This window comes from Aotus nancymaae, unplaced genomic scaffold (genome assembly GCF_030222135.1).
Source record: "Aotus nancymaae isolate 86718 unplaced genomic scaffold, 86718_ANA_hifiasm-v0.15.2.pri h1tg000040l, whole genome shotgun sequence".
Classification (NCBI taxonomy): domain Eukaryota; kingdom Metazoa; phylum Chordata; class Mammalia; order Primates; family Aotidae; genus Aotus; species Aotus nancymaae.
The window spans coordinates 130,535,196-130,554,705 of NW_026988454.1; the positions used below are offsets into that span (position 1 = coordinate 130,535,196).

The 19,510-nt window shown below is 53.6% G+C and overlaps 1 protein-coding gene across 1 annotated transcript in view; it reads left to right on the forward strand.

The window, feature by feature from the left end:
* TNXB (tenascin XB) overlaps positions 1 to 19,510 on the forward strand; it is a 70,227-nt gene that overhangs the window by 22,674 nt on the left and 28,043 nt on the right. The window contains exons 8-16 of the mRNA XM_064361217.1: positions 228 to 596; positions 1,601 to 1,897; positions 3,958 to 4,248; positions 4,610 to 4,915; positions 6,579 to 6,911; positions 14,495 to 14,800; positions 16,419 to 16,727; positions 18,275 to 18,550; positions 18,816 to 19,124. Of these exons, the coding sequence (XP_064217287.1) occupies positions 228 to 596; positions 1,601 to 1,897; positions 3,958 to 4,248; positions 4,610 to 4,915; positions 6,579 to 6,911; positions 14,495 to 14,800; positions 16,419 to 16,727; positions 18,275 to 18,550; positions 18,816 to 19,124 (2,796 nt within the window). The remainder of the gene's footprint in view (positions 1 to 227; positions 597 to 1,600; positions 1,898 to 3,957; positions 4,249 to 4,609; positions 4,916 to 6,578; positions 6,912 to 14,494; positions 14,801 to 16,418; positions 16,728 to 18,274; positions 18,551 to 18,815; positions 19,125 to 19,510) is intronic.

Sequence of the window (19,510 nt, forward strand, 5' to 3'; positions counted from 1 at the left end):
TTACCTGCCTGAAGCACAGGCCTGTCTGCTCAGGAATGGTAGATGGGGGTATTTGGAGGACTGGCTGACCTTTGGGAGGAGGGGTGGCCCAGGTGATGGAACCAGAAGTAGAAGAGTGGAGGGTCTCGAGGCTGCTAAGAGGCTGGAGGGCAGAACCTGAGGACTGGGGATTCCTTTCTAGTTCTCATACTGGACTCTCCTCTCTTTCTCACCCTGCCCCTTCCTAGGGTCCTCACCCTCTGGCCTCTTGGGGACTACTGACGAGCCTCCTCCCTCAGGCCCCTCGACGACCCAAGGGGCCCAGGCCCCTCTCCTGCAGCAGCGCCCCCAGGAGCTGGGAGAGTTGAGGGTGCTGGGCAGAGATGAGACAGGGCGCCTCCGTGTGGCCTGGACCGCCCAGCCCGACACCTTTGCCCACTTCCAACTGCGCCTGAGGGTTCCCGAGGGGCCGAGGGCACATGAGGAACTGCTGCCAGGGGACGTCCGCCAGGCTCTGGTGCCTCCACCCGCTCCTGGATCCCCCTACGAGCTGTCACTTCGTGGGGTCCCTCCTGGGGGCAAGCCCTCTGACCCTATCGTCTACCAAGGCATTATGGGTACATCCTGGACTTTGCTCAGATCAGTATCCTGAGTTTGGGGAAGAAGCTGGGGCTATTGGGCCTTCAGAGGTGGGATGGATACTGAGGGTCCACGGAAGGGCAGGGGTGATGTTTGGCGCTGGATAGTAGGAGAAAAGGGATTGCAGATTCATCGGGAAGACAATGGAGGGGGATCTTAAAACAATGATGAGGGTAGGTGGGGAGAGGCGAAAGAGGCAGAGGAAAAAAGCTCCATGGTGGGACAGAGATTCCAGGAGAGAGGCTGAAGGTCCCTGGTCCTCCACCTGTAGCTTTCCTTGCACTGTCCCTTGCCCTCACTCTTCAGTTGCTCCTCTATCCTTCCCTGCCCTGCAGATCTTTCAGGGTGGGCATGGGAAGGCCTCTGGACACTGACCCTCAGCCCCCGACACCTTGTCCCTGGGAGCCTGGTTTGCAGTGGACAGCAGTCCATGGTTCCATCAGCCAGTTTCTGCTGGGGGTGAAGGCTCCTTGGGGCAGGGGGCTCCACAGCCATCAGGACTTCAGACATGGATGAGGTCTGCAGGGCCAGTGAAAGACAGGACCCAGGGTACCTGATTTTCAGATCCCCTCTTTGTTCCTCTCTGTGGGATCCCAAGCTCACCTCTGGAAGAGATCGTGGTGGGAGAGAGAGCAGCTCAGGTGGGCGGAGGAGCCTTCAGACTCCTCTGAAGCTGCAGCGGGGAGGCCTAAAACTCTTATGCAGAACCAGGGGGGGCCTGAAACCCCCCAAAGATCCTGGTGTGCAAAGGGACCAAGACCTTGTGAGAGATGGAGAAACTGTTAGAAGGGAAGGAGTGGAGATTGAGAGGGAAACGTCCCTCTTCCAGGAGAGCTGGTCACAGAGGGCTGAGGGGCAGGGAAATAGTCTTCCAGGGAGGGAGCTATCCAGGATGGAGTGAGGTGGGCAGGGGAGAGGGAAGGAGACACAGACAAAGAACGACTGAGTCCACTATGCTTTGCTTTTGGCTCCCAAACTCCAGACACAGATGAGGAGAAGCCTGGGAAGTCCTCAGGCCCGCCACGCCTGGGTGAGCTGACGGTGACGGACAGGACCTCTGACTCCTTGCTCCTGCGCTGGACAGTCCCCGAGGGCAAGTTTGACTCCTTCGTGATCCAGTACAAGGACAGGGACGGGCAGCCCCAGGTGGTGCCCGTGGAGGGGCCCCAGCGCTCGGCTGTCATCACCTCCCTGGATCCTGGCCGCAAGTACAAATTTGTCCTGTATGGGTTCGTTGGCAAGAAGAGGCATGGTCCCCTGGTGGCTGAAGCCAAGACCTGTGAGTGACAACACTAACACCCTGCCCTCTGTACTGCCCTGAAGGAGGTCTTCTCAGTGCTTTGGGAACCCATTTGGGAGCTCCAGGAAAGCTTCTTGGAGGCAGTGGTGCATGAGCTGAATTCTGAAGGGAAGGTAGTGGTGGGGCAGGCACAGAGGTTGAGAAGCTCAGTGCAGGCTGAGGGAGTCACGGTGAGTGAGGTGGGGAGAGCATGGCCAGCAGGAGAATCACTGTCACAGTTTCTTCCGGCTGGAGAACAGGGCATGTGGGACTGCCAAAGGGCCTGATCTCGGGCTTTCTGGTTTGTGCTGAGGGGATTGGGCCTCATTTGAAGGCCCCTAGAGGGCCTCTGAAGGGTGAAGTGGGAGAGTGATGTGACTAGATATTTATCTTGCAAATCGCACTGTGGCTGCTGCTGAGACTAGCTGGAAATGTGAGTTAAGAGCTGGTAAGGGCTGGCAGGGTGGATCCTGCCTATAATCCTAGGACCTTTGGAGGCCGAGGCCTCCTCAAGCAGGATCACTTGAGGCTAGGAGTTTGAGACCAGCCTGGCAACGTAGCAAGACCCCATCTCTACGACAACAAAAGATATTAGCCAGTTGTGGTGGTGCGTGCCTATAGTCCCACCTACTTGAGAGGCTGAGGTGGGAGGATCACTTGAGCCCAGAAGACCAAGACTGCAGTGAGCCATGATTGTGCCACTGTACTCCAGCCTGGATGCTATCCACATTCTGCGCAGAGCAACACCCTGTCTCCAAAAAAAAAAAAAAATGATGGATTGGCTGGGATGTGGCAGTGGGACTGGATGTGGGAGGCAAAGGAAAGCAAGGCGTACCAGGCAGCCCCCAGGATTCTGGATGAGACAGTCCCATTCCCTGAGGCACGGAGCAGCAGAGGTGTGGAACAACGCCTTATATAAACTTAGATCAACATCTAAGGGACACTTACATAAATATCTTTCGTGCGTTTATTAACAGTCAATTGTGATCAAGATGTTCTCTAAGTGGATCACGACACTTACTCCTTAAAGCACACCTAGGAGACATGAATTGAGGCGCCAGGGTAGCAATGTGGGGCTGGGGAAGAGACAGGGCCACTGGAACCCTGGGGATGGCCTACACTCAGAGCAGAGGCAGAGGAACAAGAGCCCACAGGGTAGCTTGAGGAGTGACTTGCAGGGAGGGGCAGAATCGGGGAGGGTGCCGTCCTGGACTCCAGGAAGGAGGGCGTGGTTGGACTTGTCAGATTCCAGAACAGTGACTCAAGGGCTGTGGAGCATCCACAGGATTTAGCAATGGCAAGGTCACCACTGGCCTCCATGAGAGCTGCTGCCTGGTGGCAGGGTGAAGCTGGATTGGGAGGGCGATGGAGACGAGGACATGGCTACAATCAGTGTAGACATCACTTTCTGGAATCCGCACTGGGAATGCGAGCAAAGAGGGAAGATGGAGGCTGGAGAGAGATGCACGCAGAATGCGGGGAAGGGATGTGACAGTAGTGTGTTGAAATGCTGATGGCACAGCCGCTGGGGAGTGAAGGGTCAGTGATGCAGGTGGGTGAGTCCACCCACGGGTCAAAGTTCCTGAGGAGGAGGGCTGCAGCGTAGGTGAGGGAGGCTGTTTCACATTAAAACACTTCAAGGATTGTGCTCTCGTCTCTTGGAGAAGCAGCCAGCTAGTAGTTAGGCTTGGAAGCAGTGGAGGTTGTTCTGGGAAGATTTCCCTGGCTGTGGACATGTGAAAGGGCCTGGCTGGGCTCCCTTCTTTCTCCCTACTGTTCCGGGTTGTGGATGGAGGCAGAGCCACACAGGTCCACACAGTGCTTCCATGCCATTTGGAAGAAGGCACCCATTCCTCTAAGTGGACACTGCTCCTCACCAGGGCACACAGCTCAGCAAGCAGAATGTTGACTGAATTTCAGTCCCTCTGTACTCCCTCAGCAAGTGTGCTTTTGTGCAGTGAGCAACCTACACAGCCTCACACAGCATCCCTATGTGGGACTTGGCTTCCCCATTCTCCTTTGACCTAAGTCCTTCCCTTCTCTCTACCCGCTCTTCCTAGTGCCTCGGACTGACCCAAGTCCAGGGACTCCACCCCGCCTGGGAAACCTGTGGGTGACAGACTCCACCCCAGACTCATTGCACCTCTCGTGGACTGTCCCTGAGGGCCAGTTCGATACCTTCATGGTCCAGTACAGGGACAGGGATGGACGGCCCCAAGTCATACCTGTGGAAGGGCCCGAGCGTTCAGTTGTTGTCTCCTCACTGGACCCTGACCACAAGTACAGATTCACTCTGTTTGGGATCGCGAACAAGAAGCGGTATGGGCCTCTCACAGCCGATGGCACCACTGGTGAGTAGCGGCCACCGCAGCCCCCACGTGACCCCCTCTCAGCCCTCTGCATACTTGCCTTTAGCCTGAAACTAGCTGGAATCCCCCAGCAAGACAGCTGACTCCAGCATCCTGGCACCGCTCCTGGGCTGAGGGGCAGCCAGACTCCCCCGCACTGCTGGGCCCCTTCCATCCCAAGCAGCAGCTCCCCAAGGCCCAGAAGGTGTGTCATACCCTGGCTGTGTCAGACTGCCCAGGAGTTCAGCATTCAAATTAATGGAGTAGTGACCCCCCCCACCCCCTGTAGGTGTGACATCTCATCCAAACCCCAAGCCCCAGTCCCAGGCTGCCAGTTCAGCACCTGGCTGGATCTTGTTTACAGCTCCAGAGAGGAAAGAGGAGCCCCCTCACCCCGAGTCCCTGGAGCAGCCCGTCCTGGGGGAACTGACGGTGACCGGCGTGACCCCAGACTCCTTGCGCCTCTCATGGACGGTGGCCCAGGGCCCCTTTGACTCGTTCACGGTCCAATACAAGGATGCACAGGGGCAGCCCCAGGCAGTGCCTGTTGCGGGGGATGAGAACGAGGTTACCGTCCCCGGCCTGGATCCCGACCGGAAATATAAGATGAACCTCTACGGACTTCGTGGCAGGCAGCGTGTGGGGCCCGAGTCTGTGGTGGCCAAGACTGGTGAGTCATGGCTGCCAGGCCTCCCTCGCCTGCTAGCGCCATCCCGCGAGTGGGACTTGGCTGGGGCTCCTTCCAGCCTCCCTCCACCTTCACCTTCTCAGCTCATTTTGCCAAAGCCTCCACCCACGTCCTCCTCCACTGCTCTCCTGTCCTCTGCATGCCAGGTCCCCTCATCCAGCCTCCAGCTCCTCATCTTTCTCAGCCTTACTCTTCATCTCCAAGGGCAGGTCCTATTTCCCCCATTCGAAGCACCTGGACTCGTCCCTCCACCTGGGGCTGTCTCCCCACAGATGTCCTCCCCATTTAGTCACTGTGTTCTCACCTCACAGTTTTTACCAGGCTCCTTCATGGTCTGGTTTGGGCCGTGGTCACTTCTGAGCTTCTCTTACCTGCTCCCCACACCCTCCTGCTATTTCTGCTGTGTTCGGAGGTGGCAGATCCAAGTGACAAGAGCACCACGTTTCTTCAGCCTTTTTGCAGCATGAAGAGGACTCCTCCCAGCTCCCGACTCCTTGACTCCCAGCCTGCTTGGAACAGGGCAAAGGGATTGCGTTGAGCTCAGCACCCCAGCCTGTTCCTCCATTTGCCCAGCCTTTCCCTGTGCGGTGCCATTCCCATGGCCTGTGAATTCTTTGATGAGAGATAGTGTGGATAGTGGTTAGGAGCAGAGACCCCAGAGCCAATGCCCGAGTCTCACCACCAGCCTTGCAACTTCCTTCCTACGGACCTTGTGCAAGTTGCTTAACCCCTCTGTGCCTCAGCTTTCCCTTCTGTCAGGTGGGGATGATAATGGTTACCACCACACAGAGCTGTTGCAATTACATGAGTTAACATACGGATAACACTTAGCATAGTGCAAGGAGCAGCAAAACCTTTTCAGAGTGAGCTGCAATTTCTCCGAGTCTCTCACTTCCCAGTAATCTTTTTTGCTCCCCACCTCCCTCCCTTCCCTGGGTTGTCATTTGTGCCGGTTCTTTCCTCAATCTATCCCAAATTAGTCCCCCGTGTACAAGGGAGTGGGTCACTGAAGGGCTGGCTTCCCTGGTGCCACAGTCTCCCCACACCATGGAGCCTCAGCAGAGACCTAACTGCAGGGGGCGAGCAGGTGCCCACAGGGCTGTGTTTCCAGAGCCCGCCAGGGAAGGGCCCTCGCTGGATCCCACTCACCCCAGAATTTTTTCTCCCACTCCTGCCCAGAGCCCCGCCTTAGCAGTTCATTCCTTGGAGTCAAAGGGGAGGGAGGGGCAGGGCTGCCTGGGGAGGCCGTGGCAGGAGCACATTCTGTGGTCCAATCCTCGTATGAGGGGTGCGGCAGCCAGAGTGCCGTGGGGAGGGTGCAGGTGGGAAGAGCCTCACTGCCCTCCTGGCTGTCTGAGGTCAGCGCTGTCAGTGAACATGGTTTGGAAGAACCCTCAGAGGCTTCCTCTCTTCCCATCTCAGCTCCTTTCTCAGACATGAAGGGAGACCCATCACCCACACAGAACCCACCAGAGCAGGATGGGGTAGGGGCTGTCTCAGCCCTCTCCATCCATGAGTGACTGAATGGCGAATACAAACGCTACAGAGCCCCTGAGCCCGCAGCATGAGGGCATTTCTGTGGCTATCCCCTGTTGGCAGTAGCAGCAAAGCCAGCAGCCCTTTACGCCTCTGTCTCTTCTCTCAGCTCCTCAGGAGGTTGTGGACGAGACCCCCAGCCCCACAGAACCCAGCACGGAGGCCCCAGAACCCCCCGAGGAGCCACTCCTGGGGGAGCTGACAGTGACGGGAGCCTCCCCTGACTCGCTGAGCCTCTCCTGGACCGTCCCCCAGGGCCGCTTCGACTCCTTCACCGTGCAGTACAAGGACAGGGACGGGCAGCCCCAGGCGGTGCGTGTCGGAGGCGAGGAGAGCGAGGTCACCGTGGGGGGCCTGGAGCCCGGGCGCAAGTACAAGATGCACCTGTACGGCCTCCACGAGGGGCGGCGCGTGGGCCCCGTGTCCGCCGTGGGTGTGACTGGTGAGTGAGGGGCAGGGGCCTACTCTGGTTCCCTTTCACTGCTGGCTCCCAGCTCCCCTGTAACCAGTTGCTCTCCTTGCTCCAGTGGAGTCTTGAGGCCACCTGCCAGGGGAACACCTAGAAAGAGCACGTCACTGGGGACTAGGGCACCACCAGCTTTCATGGCCCTGAGCAAGTTTTTTTTTTTTAAATATATTATTGCACTTTAGGTTCTGGGGTACATGTGCAGAACATGCAGGATTGTTGCATAGGTACCTACATGGCAATGTGGTTTGCTGCCTCCATCCCCGTCACCTATATCGCATTTCTTCTCATGTTATCCCTCCCCAACTCCCTACCCCCTACTGTCCTTCTCCTAGTCCCCCCCACAGACCCCAGTGTATGATGCTCCCCTCCCTGTGTCCATGTGTTCTAATTGTTCAACACCCGCCTATGAGTGAGAACATGCGATGTTTGATTTTCTGTTCTTGTGTCAGTTTGCTGAGAATGATGGTTTCCAGGTTCGTCCATGTCCCTACAAAGGACACCAACTCATCGTTTTTTATGGCTGCATAGTATTCCATGGTGTATATGTGCCACATTTTCCCTGTCCAGTCTGTCATCGATGGGCATCTGGGTTAGTTCCAAGTCTTTGCTATTGTAAACAGTGCCACAATGTACATACATGTGCATGTGTCTCTATAATAGAACGATTTATAATCCTTTGGTTATATATCCAGTAATGGGATTGCTAGGTCAAATGGAATTTCTATTTCTAGGTCCTTGAGGAATCACCACACTGTCTTCCACAATGGTTGAACTAATTTACACTCCCATCAACAGTGTAAAAGTGTTCCTGTTTCTCTACATCCTCTCCAGCATCTGTTGTCTCCAGATTTTTTAATGATTGCAATTCTAACTGGCATGAGATGGTATTTCCATGTGGTTTTGATTTGCACTTCTCTAATGACCAGTGATGAAGAACATTTTTTCATATGTTTGTTGGCCTCACATATGTCTTTTTTTGAAAAGTGTCTGTTCATATCCTTCGCCCACTTTTGAATGGGTTTTTTTTTTCTTATAAATCTATTTTAGTTCTTTGTAGATTCTGGATATTAGCCATTTGTCAGATGGGTAGATTGCAAAATTTTTTTCCCATTCTGTTGGTTGCCGGTTCACTCTAATGATTGTTTCTTTTGCTGTGCAGAAGCTCTGGAGTTTAATTAGATCCTATTTGTCTATTTGTTGCCAATGCTTTTGGTGTTTTAGTCATGAAGTCCTTGCCTATGCCTATGTCCTGAATGGTTTTGCCTAGGTTTTCTTCTATGGTGTTAGGTCTTATGTTTAAGTCTTAATCCATCTGGAGTTAATTTTAGTGTAAGGTGCTAGGAAGGGGTCCAGTTTCTGCTTTCTGCACATGGCTAGCCAGTTTTCCCAACGCCATTTATTAAACGGGGACTCCTTTCCCCATTGCTTGTTTTTGTCAGGTTTGTCAAAGATTGAATGGTTGTAGATATGTTGTGTTGCCTCCGACGCCTCTGTTCTGTTCCATTGGTCTATATCTCTGTTTTGGTACCAGTACCATGCTGTTTTGATTACTGTAGCCTTGTAGTATAGTTTGAAGTCCAGTAGTGTGATACCTCCAGCTTTATTCTTTTTGCTTAGAATTGGCTTGGCTATGCGGGCTCTCTTTTGGTTCCAATATGAAGTTTAAGGTGGTTTTTTCCAGTTCTGTGAAGAGGGTCATAGGTAGCTTGATGGGGATAGCATTGAATCTGTAAATTACTTTGGGTAATACGGCCATTTTCACAATATTGATTCTTCCTAACCATCAGCATGGAATGTTTTTCCATCTGTTTGTTTCCTCTCTTGCAAGTTTTTAAACTTTCTTTCTTTCTTTTTTTTTTTTTTTGAAATGGAGTTCTGCTCTTGTTTGCCCATGCTGGAGTGCAGTGGTGCGGTCTCTGCTCACCGCAACCTCCACCTCTGGGTTCAAGCGATTCTTCTGCCTCAGCCTCCTGATTAGCTGGGATTACAGGCATGCACCACCATGCCCAGCTAATTTTGTATTTTCAGTAGAGATGGAGTTTCTCCATGTTGGTCAGGCTGGTCTTGAACTCCTAACCTCGTGTGATCCGCCTGCCTCGGCCTCCCAAAGTGCTGGAATTATAGGTGTGAGTCACCATGCACAGCCAAGTTTAAAACGTTCTGCGTCTCTGTTTCCTTGTCCGCAAAATGACACCTACCTCACAGAGCTATTGTGAGGGTTAAGTGAGTTAACAGATGTAAAGCATCCAGGATAGGCCTGGCAAAAAGTAAAAATGCTGCCAGTGTCTGCTGTGAGAATTGCTATAAATATTCTTACTTTGGGGTCTGCTTTGTCCCCTTTAGCTGGTTCAGTTGCTTCGTCGGAATGCACATGAATCTAAGGCCATACCACCCTGAACGTGCCCCATTGTCTCCTCTGATCTCAGAAGCTAGGCAGGGTCAGGTTGGTTAGTACTTGGATGGGAGAATGTGCATAAGACATTGGCCTCTTCATCAATGCAGCTCGAAGCAAGCTTTCTTTTTCTTTCTTTCTTTTTTTTTGAGACTGAGTCTTGCTCTGTCACCCAGGCTGGAATGCCATGGTACAATCTCGGCTCACTGCAACCTCTGCCTCCCAGGTTCAAGCAATTCTCCTGCCTCAGCCTCCCGAGTAGCTGGGATTGCAGGCACACGCCACCACGCCTGGCTAATTTTTGTATTTTTAATAGAGACGGGGTTTCACATGTCAACCAGGCTGGTCTCAAACTCCTGACCTCAAGTGCTCCACCACCTCGGCCTCCCAAAGTGCTGGGATTATAGGCGTAAGCCACCACTCCTGACCACAAAACTTTCTTTAATACTCATCCAGCAAGTGATTTTACAGCAAAGATCATCCCTTCCACCCTCTCTCTCTGGCCTGGTTACAGGGCCACATCCACTGCCACGCAGGACCAGCCTGGGCATCTCCTCTCCAGGGCTTCAGCCCAAGAGGCTGAGTGGGCAGCAGTGCCTCTGGGACCCTCCTGCTGACTTGCCCGGTCACAGGGAGGGGAATCTCTTTTTCCCTTTGCTCACAGAAACAAAGACACACCTTTCTCAAAACAACTTGTACAATAAGGAGCAAGATTGCAAACGTAGAAGTAGAGAAAGAGATAGTTTTCCAGAACATGGTTTCTTTAATTCCACCAAGCTCAGCTTTGTCATGACATGGTTGATTTTTTTTCCAGAACTTTCCACTCTCTGTTTTCTTTGCCTCAGTCAGCACTGAGAAGAGGGAGAGGGGAGACCCACCCTGAGTGACTCTCCTTGAGGCCTGAGGTTGTAGGGTGGAGGCTGGTGCCAGGCCCAGACATGCTGCCAGGGCTGCTCCTGGAGTGATCCTCCCTCTGCCCCTCTGACCCAGGGACCAACACTGGGCTCTGTGAGGCCTTGTGCCTGGTCCCTGGGGGAAGGATGGGCTCTGTCAGGCACCGACTGAGGCGGTGCAGTAGAAAAAAATGGAGTTTGGGAATCTGACAAACTGAGTTCCTCCCTGGCTTCCCCTGTTCTCGGCTGTGTGCTCTTTTTTTTTTTGAGACAGAGTCTTGCTCTGTCGCCCAGGCTGGAGTGCAGTGGCGTGATCTCGGCTCACAGCAAAATCTGCCTCCCAGGTTCAAGCAGTTCCCCTGCCTCAGCCCCACCGAGTAGCTGGGATTACAGGCACCTGCCATCACACCCAACTAATTTTTGTGTGTGTGTTTTTGTTGTGTTTTGGTTTGGCTTTTTTTGAGTTGGAGTTTTGCTCTGTCACCCAAGCTGGAGTGCAGTGGCATGATCTCGGCTCACTACAACCTCCACCTCCCGGGTTCAAGCAATTCTCTGCCTCAGCCTCCCGAGTAGCTGGGATTACAAGCACCTGCCATCATGCCCGGCTAATTTTTGTATTTTTATTTTTATTTATTTATTTATTTATTTGAGACGGAGTTTCGCTCTTGTTGCCCAGGCTGGAGTGCAATGGCGCAATCTCGGCTCACCGCAACCTCCGCCTCCTGGGTTCAGGCAATTCTCCTGCCTCAGCCTCCTGAGTAGCTGGGGTTACAGGCACCCGCCACCATGCCCAGCTAATTTTTTGTATTTTTAGTGAGACGGGGTTTCACCATGTTGACCAGGATGGTCTCGATCTCTTGACCTCGTGATCCACCCACCTCGGCCTCCCAAAGTGCTGGGATTACAGGTGTGAGAATTTTTGTATTTTTAATGGAGACTGGGTTTTGCCATCTTGGCCAGGCTGGTCTTGAGCTTCTGACCTCACATGATCTGCCCACCTTGGCCTCCCAAAGTGCTGGGATTACAGGCATGAGCCACTGCGCCTGGCCTAATTTTTGTGTTTTTAGTAGAGATGGGGTTTCACCATGGTGGCCAGGCTGGTCTCGAACTTCCAACCTCAGGTGATCCACTTGCATCGGCCTCCCAAAGTGCTGGGATTACAGGCATGAGCCACCTCACCCAGCCAGCTGTGTGATCTTAAAGAACTTACCTCCTTGCCGGGAACCTCAGCTTCCTCATATTCAGGAGGGAGTAAACTCCACTCAGTTTATTCTCGCGGTTAGACGTGGTGATGTAACATGTCTGGCATCTTCTCAGCTCATTCATTTTTCGCTCAGACCTTCCCACTGGGGAATCCCTGTATATCCACGTTCTAATGCTGGATATTTTGAAACATGTACTTTATACATCCTGGATAAAATAGATGAGGCCCTTTAGGAAAGAAATGGGCCTCAGTGCACATTATCAGAGCAGCAAGGTGGCGAAGCAGCTGGAGCCCACCAAGATGGGGCTGTGCCTGGCAGCGCACACAGTGCAGTTGTCAGCGGGATAGGTGCATGGAGCTCATTACACACATTTTGAAATTGGGAAAAGACTGTCCCACATGTAGCATGGTGACTGCCAGAGTCATGAATCGTTATAATTGCACCTTTCCAGTTAAGCCAAACCACCAACAATAAAGCTTGATGGCTAAGGACAGTTTCATTCCCTTGTGGAAAGAAGTGTAGAGAGGGCGGCCGGGCGCGGTGGCTCACTCCTGTAATCCCATCACTTTGGGAGGCCGAGACAGACAGATCACAAGTTCAGGAGTTTGAGACCAGCCTGGCCAATATGGTGAAACCCCATCTCTACTAAAAATACAAAAAATAGCTGGGTGTGGTGGCAGGTGCCTATAATCCCAGCTACTTGGGAGGCTGAGAGAGGAGAATCGTTTGAACCTGGGAGGCGGAGGTGAGCCAAGATGGCACCATTGAACTCCAGCCTGGGCCACAGGGCGATATATCAAAAAAAGAAAAAAAAGAAGTTCAGAGAGGGCAAAAAGGAGCAGGGGATGGATGCTACAGGAACAACTAAGGTTAGAAGATGAATGAAATGAGAGAAAATGCCCGGCCTGGTACCTGTGCATAGCAGATGTTCAATACACGGGGATCACTCTGCTCTCTCCTACCCCTCAGCTGCCTCCACACCTGCCCTCCCCACCATGACTCATTTCTGTCTGCCTGAGGCCTGGTCACCAGCCCGTTTTAAGCAGGTGTCACTTGCCTGGAACATTGTCTTGCCCTCCCAAGGAAGCCAGAGAAACAAGCTCTTAGGAGCCCCACCCGTCCAGCCACCTTCTCTACCATTTTGCCCCTTGGGACCACCTTCTAGTTCGCTCACTAACGAGTGCTTCCCTTCCGGACAGCTCGTGCGGGAGTGGTGGGGATCAGCAGGTCCTGAGCCCAGACCTGCAGACTACTCATTGTTTTACAGACGTTTATGGAGCACCTACTGTGTGCCAGGCACTGGGACACAGCAGTGAATAAAGCAAAGCTCCTGCCTGCGGAGCTCACATTCTAGTGGAGGGGGACAGGCAACACGTTGCACAGAAATGTCAGTGTCACCGTATGCGACAGTGATGAGTGGTGGAGAAAAGCAGAACCTAGCAGGGGATGGCGAGGGCCTCGCCACGAGGGCAGCATCTAAGGAAAGCCCAGAAGTAGGTGAGAGGACAGCCACCCAGGTCTTCGGGGAAAGAGTGTCCCAGACAGAAGGAAGAGCAAATGCAGAGACTGGCAGGCAGGAAGCGCCCCCAGATGTCTGCAGACAGCGAGGAAAGCAGTGCGTTTGGGGGTGGAGTTGGAGGAGGGCAGGCAATAGGGGATGATGTAAGAGATGAATATGGGACCTTAGAGGCCACTGCAGGACTTGGCTTTCACCCTGAGTGAGATAGAAGCCACTGCAGGAACCGGCTCTGGCTAATGTGTTAACAGGATCCTTCTGGCTGCAGACCCAACAGACCGAAGGGGGGTGAGGGCAGAAGGAGATGACCTGGGAGACTTGTGATAATCCAGTAGGAGCCGGTGGTGCTTGGAGGTGGTGAGGAGGGGTCAGACTCTGAAGGTAGTGACAACAGGACTTAACCACAGGGTGGATGTGGAGTGTAAGAGAGGACTCAGGGATGACTCTGCAGGTTTTGATCTGAGCAGCTGGAAGAATGAAGTTGTAATCTTACTGAGGTGAGGAGGCTGTGGCAGGAGCAGGTGTCGGGAAGCTCAGAGGCTCAGTTTTGTACTTGTTGAGTTTGACACCCAAGTAGGCCTCCAAGGAAGACGTTGCACAAACACTAGCCTGGGGTTCAGGGAAGGTCTGGACAGAGGGCATAAGTCTGGAGTCATTGAATGTAGATGGAACGTCAGCACTTTCCCAGGGTCGCAGTGATGGCTGACACACTTCTCCCCCAACAAGTGCAGCCTCAGACACTGGGGAGGGACCTAGTGAAAGATGGTTGACCAGACAGATAGACCAATGCCCTTTTACATCAAAACCATCTTGTGGGTTCCACAAATGCAACTGACATTGACGGGTGAGGTGGCTCACCCCTGTAATCCCAGCACTTTGGGAGGCTGAGGCAGGTGGATCACCTGAGGTCAGGAGTTTGAGACCAGCCTGGCCAACATGGCAAGATCCTGTCTCCACTAAAAATATATATATATTAAAAAAATTAGCTAGGCATGGTGGTGCACGCCTATAGTCCCAGCTACTTGGGAGGCTGAGGCAGGAGGATCACCTGAACCCGGGAGGCAGAGTCTGCAGTGAGTCAAGGTTGCCCACTGCTCTGGGTGACAGATTGAGACTCCATCTCAAAAATATAAATAAATAAATAAATAAATAGACATCATTACTATAAGAAAAGGGAAAAGGGGGGTTCTTTTTTTTGTGTTTTTTGAGATAGTTCGCTTTGTCACACCCAAGCTGGCAAGCCGGAATGCAGTGGCGCCATCTTGGCTCACTGCAACCTCTGCTTCCTGGGTTCAAGCGATTCTTCTGCCTCAGCCTCCTGAGTAGCTGGGACTACCAGCGCACACCACCACGCCACCATGTCCGGCTAATTTTTTTGTATTTTTAGTAGAGATGGGGTTTCACCCTGTTGGCCAGGCTGGTCTCAAACTCCTGACCTTGTGGTCCGCCCGCCTTGGCCTCCCAAAGTGCTGGGATTACAGATGTGAGCCACTGAGCCCAGCCAAAAAGGGGGTTTCTTTATTAACAGCCCCCTACCGTCTCTGTTCCAGCCCCACAACAAGAAGAGACCCCTCCAGCCACCGAGTTCCCACTGGAGCCACGTCTAGGGGAGCTGACAGCGACAGAGGTGACCCCCAACTCCGTGGGCCTCTCCTGGACGGTCCCTGAGGGCCAGTTTGACTCCTTCATGGTCCAGTACAAGGACAGGGATGGGCAGCCCCAGGTGGTACCTGTGGCTGCAGACCAGCGGGAGGTCACAGTCTATAACCTGGAGCCTGAGAGAAAATACAAGATGAACTTTTATGGACTACATGATGGGCAACGTGTGGGCCCCCTGTCTGTGGTCATCGTGACAGGTGAGTGATGGGAGGAGGTAGTCCCCGTCTCTAGTTACCGAGAGCTTCCCCACCCCATGGCCCTTCTCCCAGCCCTACCTTGGCACCACCACTCCCTCATTGAGGGGCTAGATCCCCTCAGGCCCTGCCTTGGTCACCCTGCCAGTCTATCTGTTCCCTGACTCCTTTACTCCTCCCAGGCCTGCAACCTTCTCAGCCCTCCAGCTCCTTCCCCATCTCCACTCTGCCCACTGCCTGGGGAATGTCTTCTTTCCATTTGGCCTAAATCCAGCCACAGACTTTCTCTCCCCTGCTCCAACTGTCCACATCTGTTTCCACCTCTTCTCTTTACAACCCTGCTGTGACTTGGACACAGTTGCCACTTCCCACTTCTGTCCTTTTTTGTTGAGGTAAAGTGTGTTCCGTCCTGGCCCATGCGAGTTTTCATCTCTCCAGGAAGCCACCCTGGCTCTTGCTCCTGGCCCCTTCCTGCCCCTCATGGCTTCCTGGGCACGGATTCTCCATGACTTTTGTGCTGTGGCATCTGGTGAAACCCCTAGCCCTCCTCTCAAGGCAGCATTTTAAAATCTATAAAATAAAATGGATAGGATTATAAAGAGAACCAATTATACATAGACAGTTACAAAAAAATTTTTTTTTTGAGACAAAATTTCCCTCTTGTCACCCGGGGCGGAGTAATGCCACAATCTCAGCTCACCCCGACCTCTGCCTCCTGGGTTCTAGTGATTCTCCTGCCTCAGCCTCCTGAGTAGCTGGGATTACAGGCACCTGCCACCATACCAGGCTAATTTTTTGTATTTTTAGTAGACGGGATTGCACCATGTCAGCCAGGCTGGTCCTAAACTTCTGACCTCAGGTGATCCACCCACCTCGGCCTCCCAAAGTGCTGGGATTACAGGCGTGAGCCACTGCACCCAGCCCAAAATATTACTTAAAAATGCAAATTTGTGATTTAGTAATACTTGGACTTATTAATTAGTTCATTAAATAACAAGACTTGTTGGCATGTTTACTAAACTACGATATTTGGAAGCAGTGATGGATATAAAAGGTATTTTAAAGTTTCTGCAATAACTCTAAGGTGATGTGAAAACATCTGAGGCTGGGCATGGTGGCTCACACCTGTAATAATCCCAGCACTTTGGGAGGCTGAGGCGGGCAGATCACGAGGTCAGGAGATCAAGACTATCTTGGCTAACACAGTGAAACCCCATCTCTACTAAAAATACAAAAAAAAAAATAATTAGCTGGGCATGGTGGCATGTGCCTGTAGTCCCAGCTACTCAGGAGGCTGAGGCAGGAGACTCACTTGAACCTGGGAGGCAGAGGTTGCAATAAGCTGAGATCGTGCCACTGCACTCTAGCCTAGGTGACAAAGCAAGACTCTGTCTGAAAATAAAAAAAAATCTCTGGTTTCTGTTGGTGACAAAGTCACAATAATTCTACTCTGGTCAATTTTCTATATTAGTTTTTGAAGGAAATGCTGCATTTCAGTTAGAGGCCTGGAAATAAAGGTGTGACTATCCCCATCTCAGCTCACAGCCCCCTTGAGGCCCTGGAAGCCCAGCGTTCTCCCCTCAGAGATCTCAGCCATGTTCTTTGTCTTCCCAAATCCCAGCTCCCCTCCCACCGGCCCCAGCCACAGAGGTCTCCAAGCCTCCCCTGGAGCCACACCTAGGGGAGCTGACAGTGACGGATGTGACCCCCGATTCCGTGGGCCTCTCGTGGACGGTCCCTGAGGGTGAATTCGACTCCTTTGTTGTTCAGTACAAGGACAGGGATGGGCAGCCGCAGGTGGTGCCTGTGGCTGCAGACCAGCGGGAGGTCACCATCGCTGGCCTGGAACCCTCCCGCAAGTACAAGTTCCTGCTCTTTGGGATCCAGGATGGGAAACGACGCAGCCCAGTCTCTGTGGAGGCAAAGACCGGTGAGAGGGGCCCCCACGCAGCTGAGCCTGAGCCACAGCCTTCCCACCCTTCTCTGCCCTCCCCCAGCCAAGTCTTCCCTTTGTCCACCTGCTCTGTCTCATTTGAAAAGCCACATGGGGTGAGCACAATGACTCATGCCTGTAATCCCAGCACTTTGGGAGGCTGAAGCAGGCAGATCACTTGAGGTCAGGGGTTCAAGACCAGCCTGATCAACATGGCGTAACCTTGTCTCTACTAAAAAGACAAAAATTAACTGGGTGTGGTGACAGGCGCCAGTAATTCCAGCTACTTGGGAGTCTGAGTAACAAGAATTGATTGAACCCGGGAGATGGAGGCTGCAGTGAGCCAAGATCGAGACACTGCACCCCAGCTCGGGTGATAGTGAGACTCCCTCTCAAAAAAGACCAAAAAAAAAAAAAAGAAAAGAAAAGCCACAAAACAGATGAGGACCCAGGAGAGCGGGGTCAGTTCCTGGCCTGTTGTCCCCTGCTGACTCTGCCTCTCTTATAATTCTATTGGATGAGGGAAGCCCCTCCAGGCCTCTTCCTTCAGGGTGGATGTGGGAGCCTGGGGTGCTGGGAGAGGGGGCAAGGGGAGCCAGGAGCCCTCCTTCCTGCCTTGCGAGTCCGTCGCCTCCTGAGAGTCTTTGGTCTCCCTGTGACTCTCACCAGGTTCTCACCCTCCTAGCTCAGGCGTCTGGGCCCATATGTGCCTCCTACAGAGGCTGCCCTTCCTTCTCTGCCCTCCTCCTGGAGCCTCAGAAATTGGGAACCAGAGGAGCCCAGCCCAGCTGTGCCCCTTTCTGAGGGTTCAGTCCAGGCCCTCCCCTGCCCCTGGGGGCTCCCTGTTGCCAGAAAACTCGCAATAACAATGCCGTCAGCGTCCTCACCATCCAGAGAGGCAGCAGGCCAGCTCCTCCTCAAGGCCTGGGATGGCTCCTCAGGCGGACACCAGATCCCTTCCCTGCCTGAGCTCCCCAGCTTTATCCCCTCCTCATTCTCACAAGCAGCCCACGCTCCTTCACAGGCCCTGTGGGTGCCTTAGTTCTCCCGGGCCAGCTGGTGCAGAATGAGAAACGGAACAGAGAAGGAGTGAGACCTTCCTGTGTCCTGCCCCCACCCCGCCACTAGCTGTCTGCCCCCATCAGGGATCCTGTGCCCCTTGGGTTTCCTCAGACGCTGGCCAAGTCACAAAGTGTGGGCTCCTGGGTAAGAGGAGCTAGAGAGCAAGTCTGTAAGAAGCTGCACCCTGCTGCAGAAGCAGTCTGTGACAGGTGGGAAGAGGCTGGACAGAAAGGGGAGTAAGACGAGGCAGGGAGCTAGGGAATCTTTTCCCAGAGGCGACTCAGGACGAGTGACCCTTTTCACTTGGGCAAGGGGAGAGAGGCGTGGGCCACATGGAGATGGTGGTGAGAATGGGAGGTGATGGAAATATTTTGGGGAAGCACTGGGCATTTGGGCAGTTCTGGGTTTTTCCAGCCCCAGAGGGAGGCAGTCAAGGAGTCATTTTGGAAAAAATTAACACAAGAACCTTTCCTCTTCATCAGTTGCCAGCCCAGGGGCCCCACCCCGCCTTGGGGAGCTGTGGGTGATGGACCCCACCCTGGACTCACTGCGCCTCGCCTGGACGGTCCCTGAGGGCCAGTTTGACTCTTTTGTGGTCCAGTTCAAGGACAAAGACGGGCCCCAGGTGGTGCCTGTGGAGGGCCACGAGCGCTCTGTCACCATCTCCCCTCTGGACGCTGGCCGCAAGTACAGATTCCTCCTCTATGGCCTTCTGGGCAAGAAGCGCCATGGCCCCCTCACCGCCGATGGCACCACGGGTGAGGGGCATTCCCTGCAGGTCCCTGCTCTTCTCCCTTCAGGCCAGGCAGCAGGCGGTCACTTGTGGTGGCTGCCATTAACGTTATTTGGCCCCAGCCATTCAACTCAGATCTAGCTCCCCCTGTCCCTGCACAAGCCCCTAGCACAGCCCGGCAGGACTCAGCCATGCAAAGCCCTGTCTGCAGACCTCTCAATCCTGCCCTTCGAGGTCACCCAGCCTTCCAGAAACAGCTCAGCCATTCCCATTCCGTGTCTCCATCTCAGAGGCCCAGAGTGCTACGAACGATACTGGAACAAAGCGTCCCCCAAAACCCCGTCTGGGGGAGGAGCTGCAGGTGACCAGCGTGACCCAGAACTCCGTGGACCTCTCCTGGACAGTCCCTGAGGGCCAATTTGACTCCTTTGTGGTCCAGTACAAGGACAGGGACGGGCAGCCCCAGGTGGTGCCCGTGGAGGGCAGCCTCAGGGAGGTCAGCGTGTCGGGCCTGGACCCCGCTCACAGGTACAAGCTGCTGCTCTACGGGCTGCACAGCGGCAAGCGCGTGGGTCCCATCTCGGCCATTGCCATAACCGGTGAGTGTGCGGCAGCTGGAACACCTGTGCCTCCTTCCCACCTGGCTCTCCTGGTCTGGCTGAGCCATAAGATCTCTGAGCTTCCCATTTTATATCATTTCCATTGATCCAGGATGTTTCCTTGTGTCCCTTTAAAAATCAACTCCCCCAACCCCAGGCTCCAGCAACCACTGCCTGCTTTTGATCATCATGGGGACAGCCCTTTGACTTTCCATGTAATGGAATCACAATACGCAGTCTCTTGTGTTTCGTTTCTTGCACTTAGCACAATGCTTTTGAAATTCACCCATGTGCAGCAAAAGCTGGTCCTTCGATTGCTGACTGCTTGTCCTCACTCCCTCTCCTCCCTCACTCCTCCTGAGAGTCTGGGTGCAGCGACAGACCAG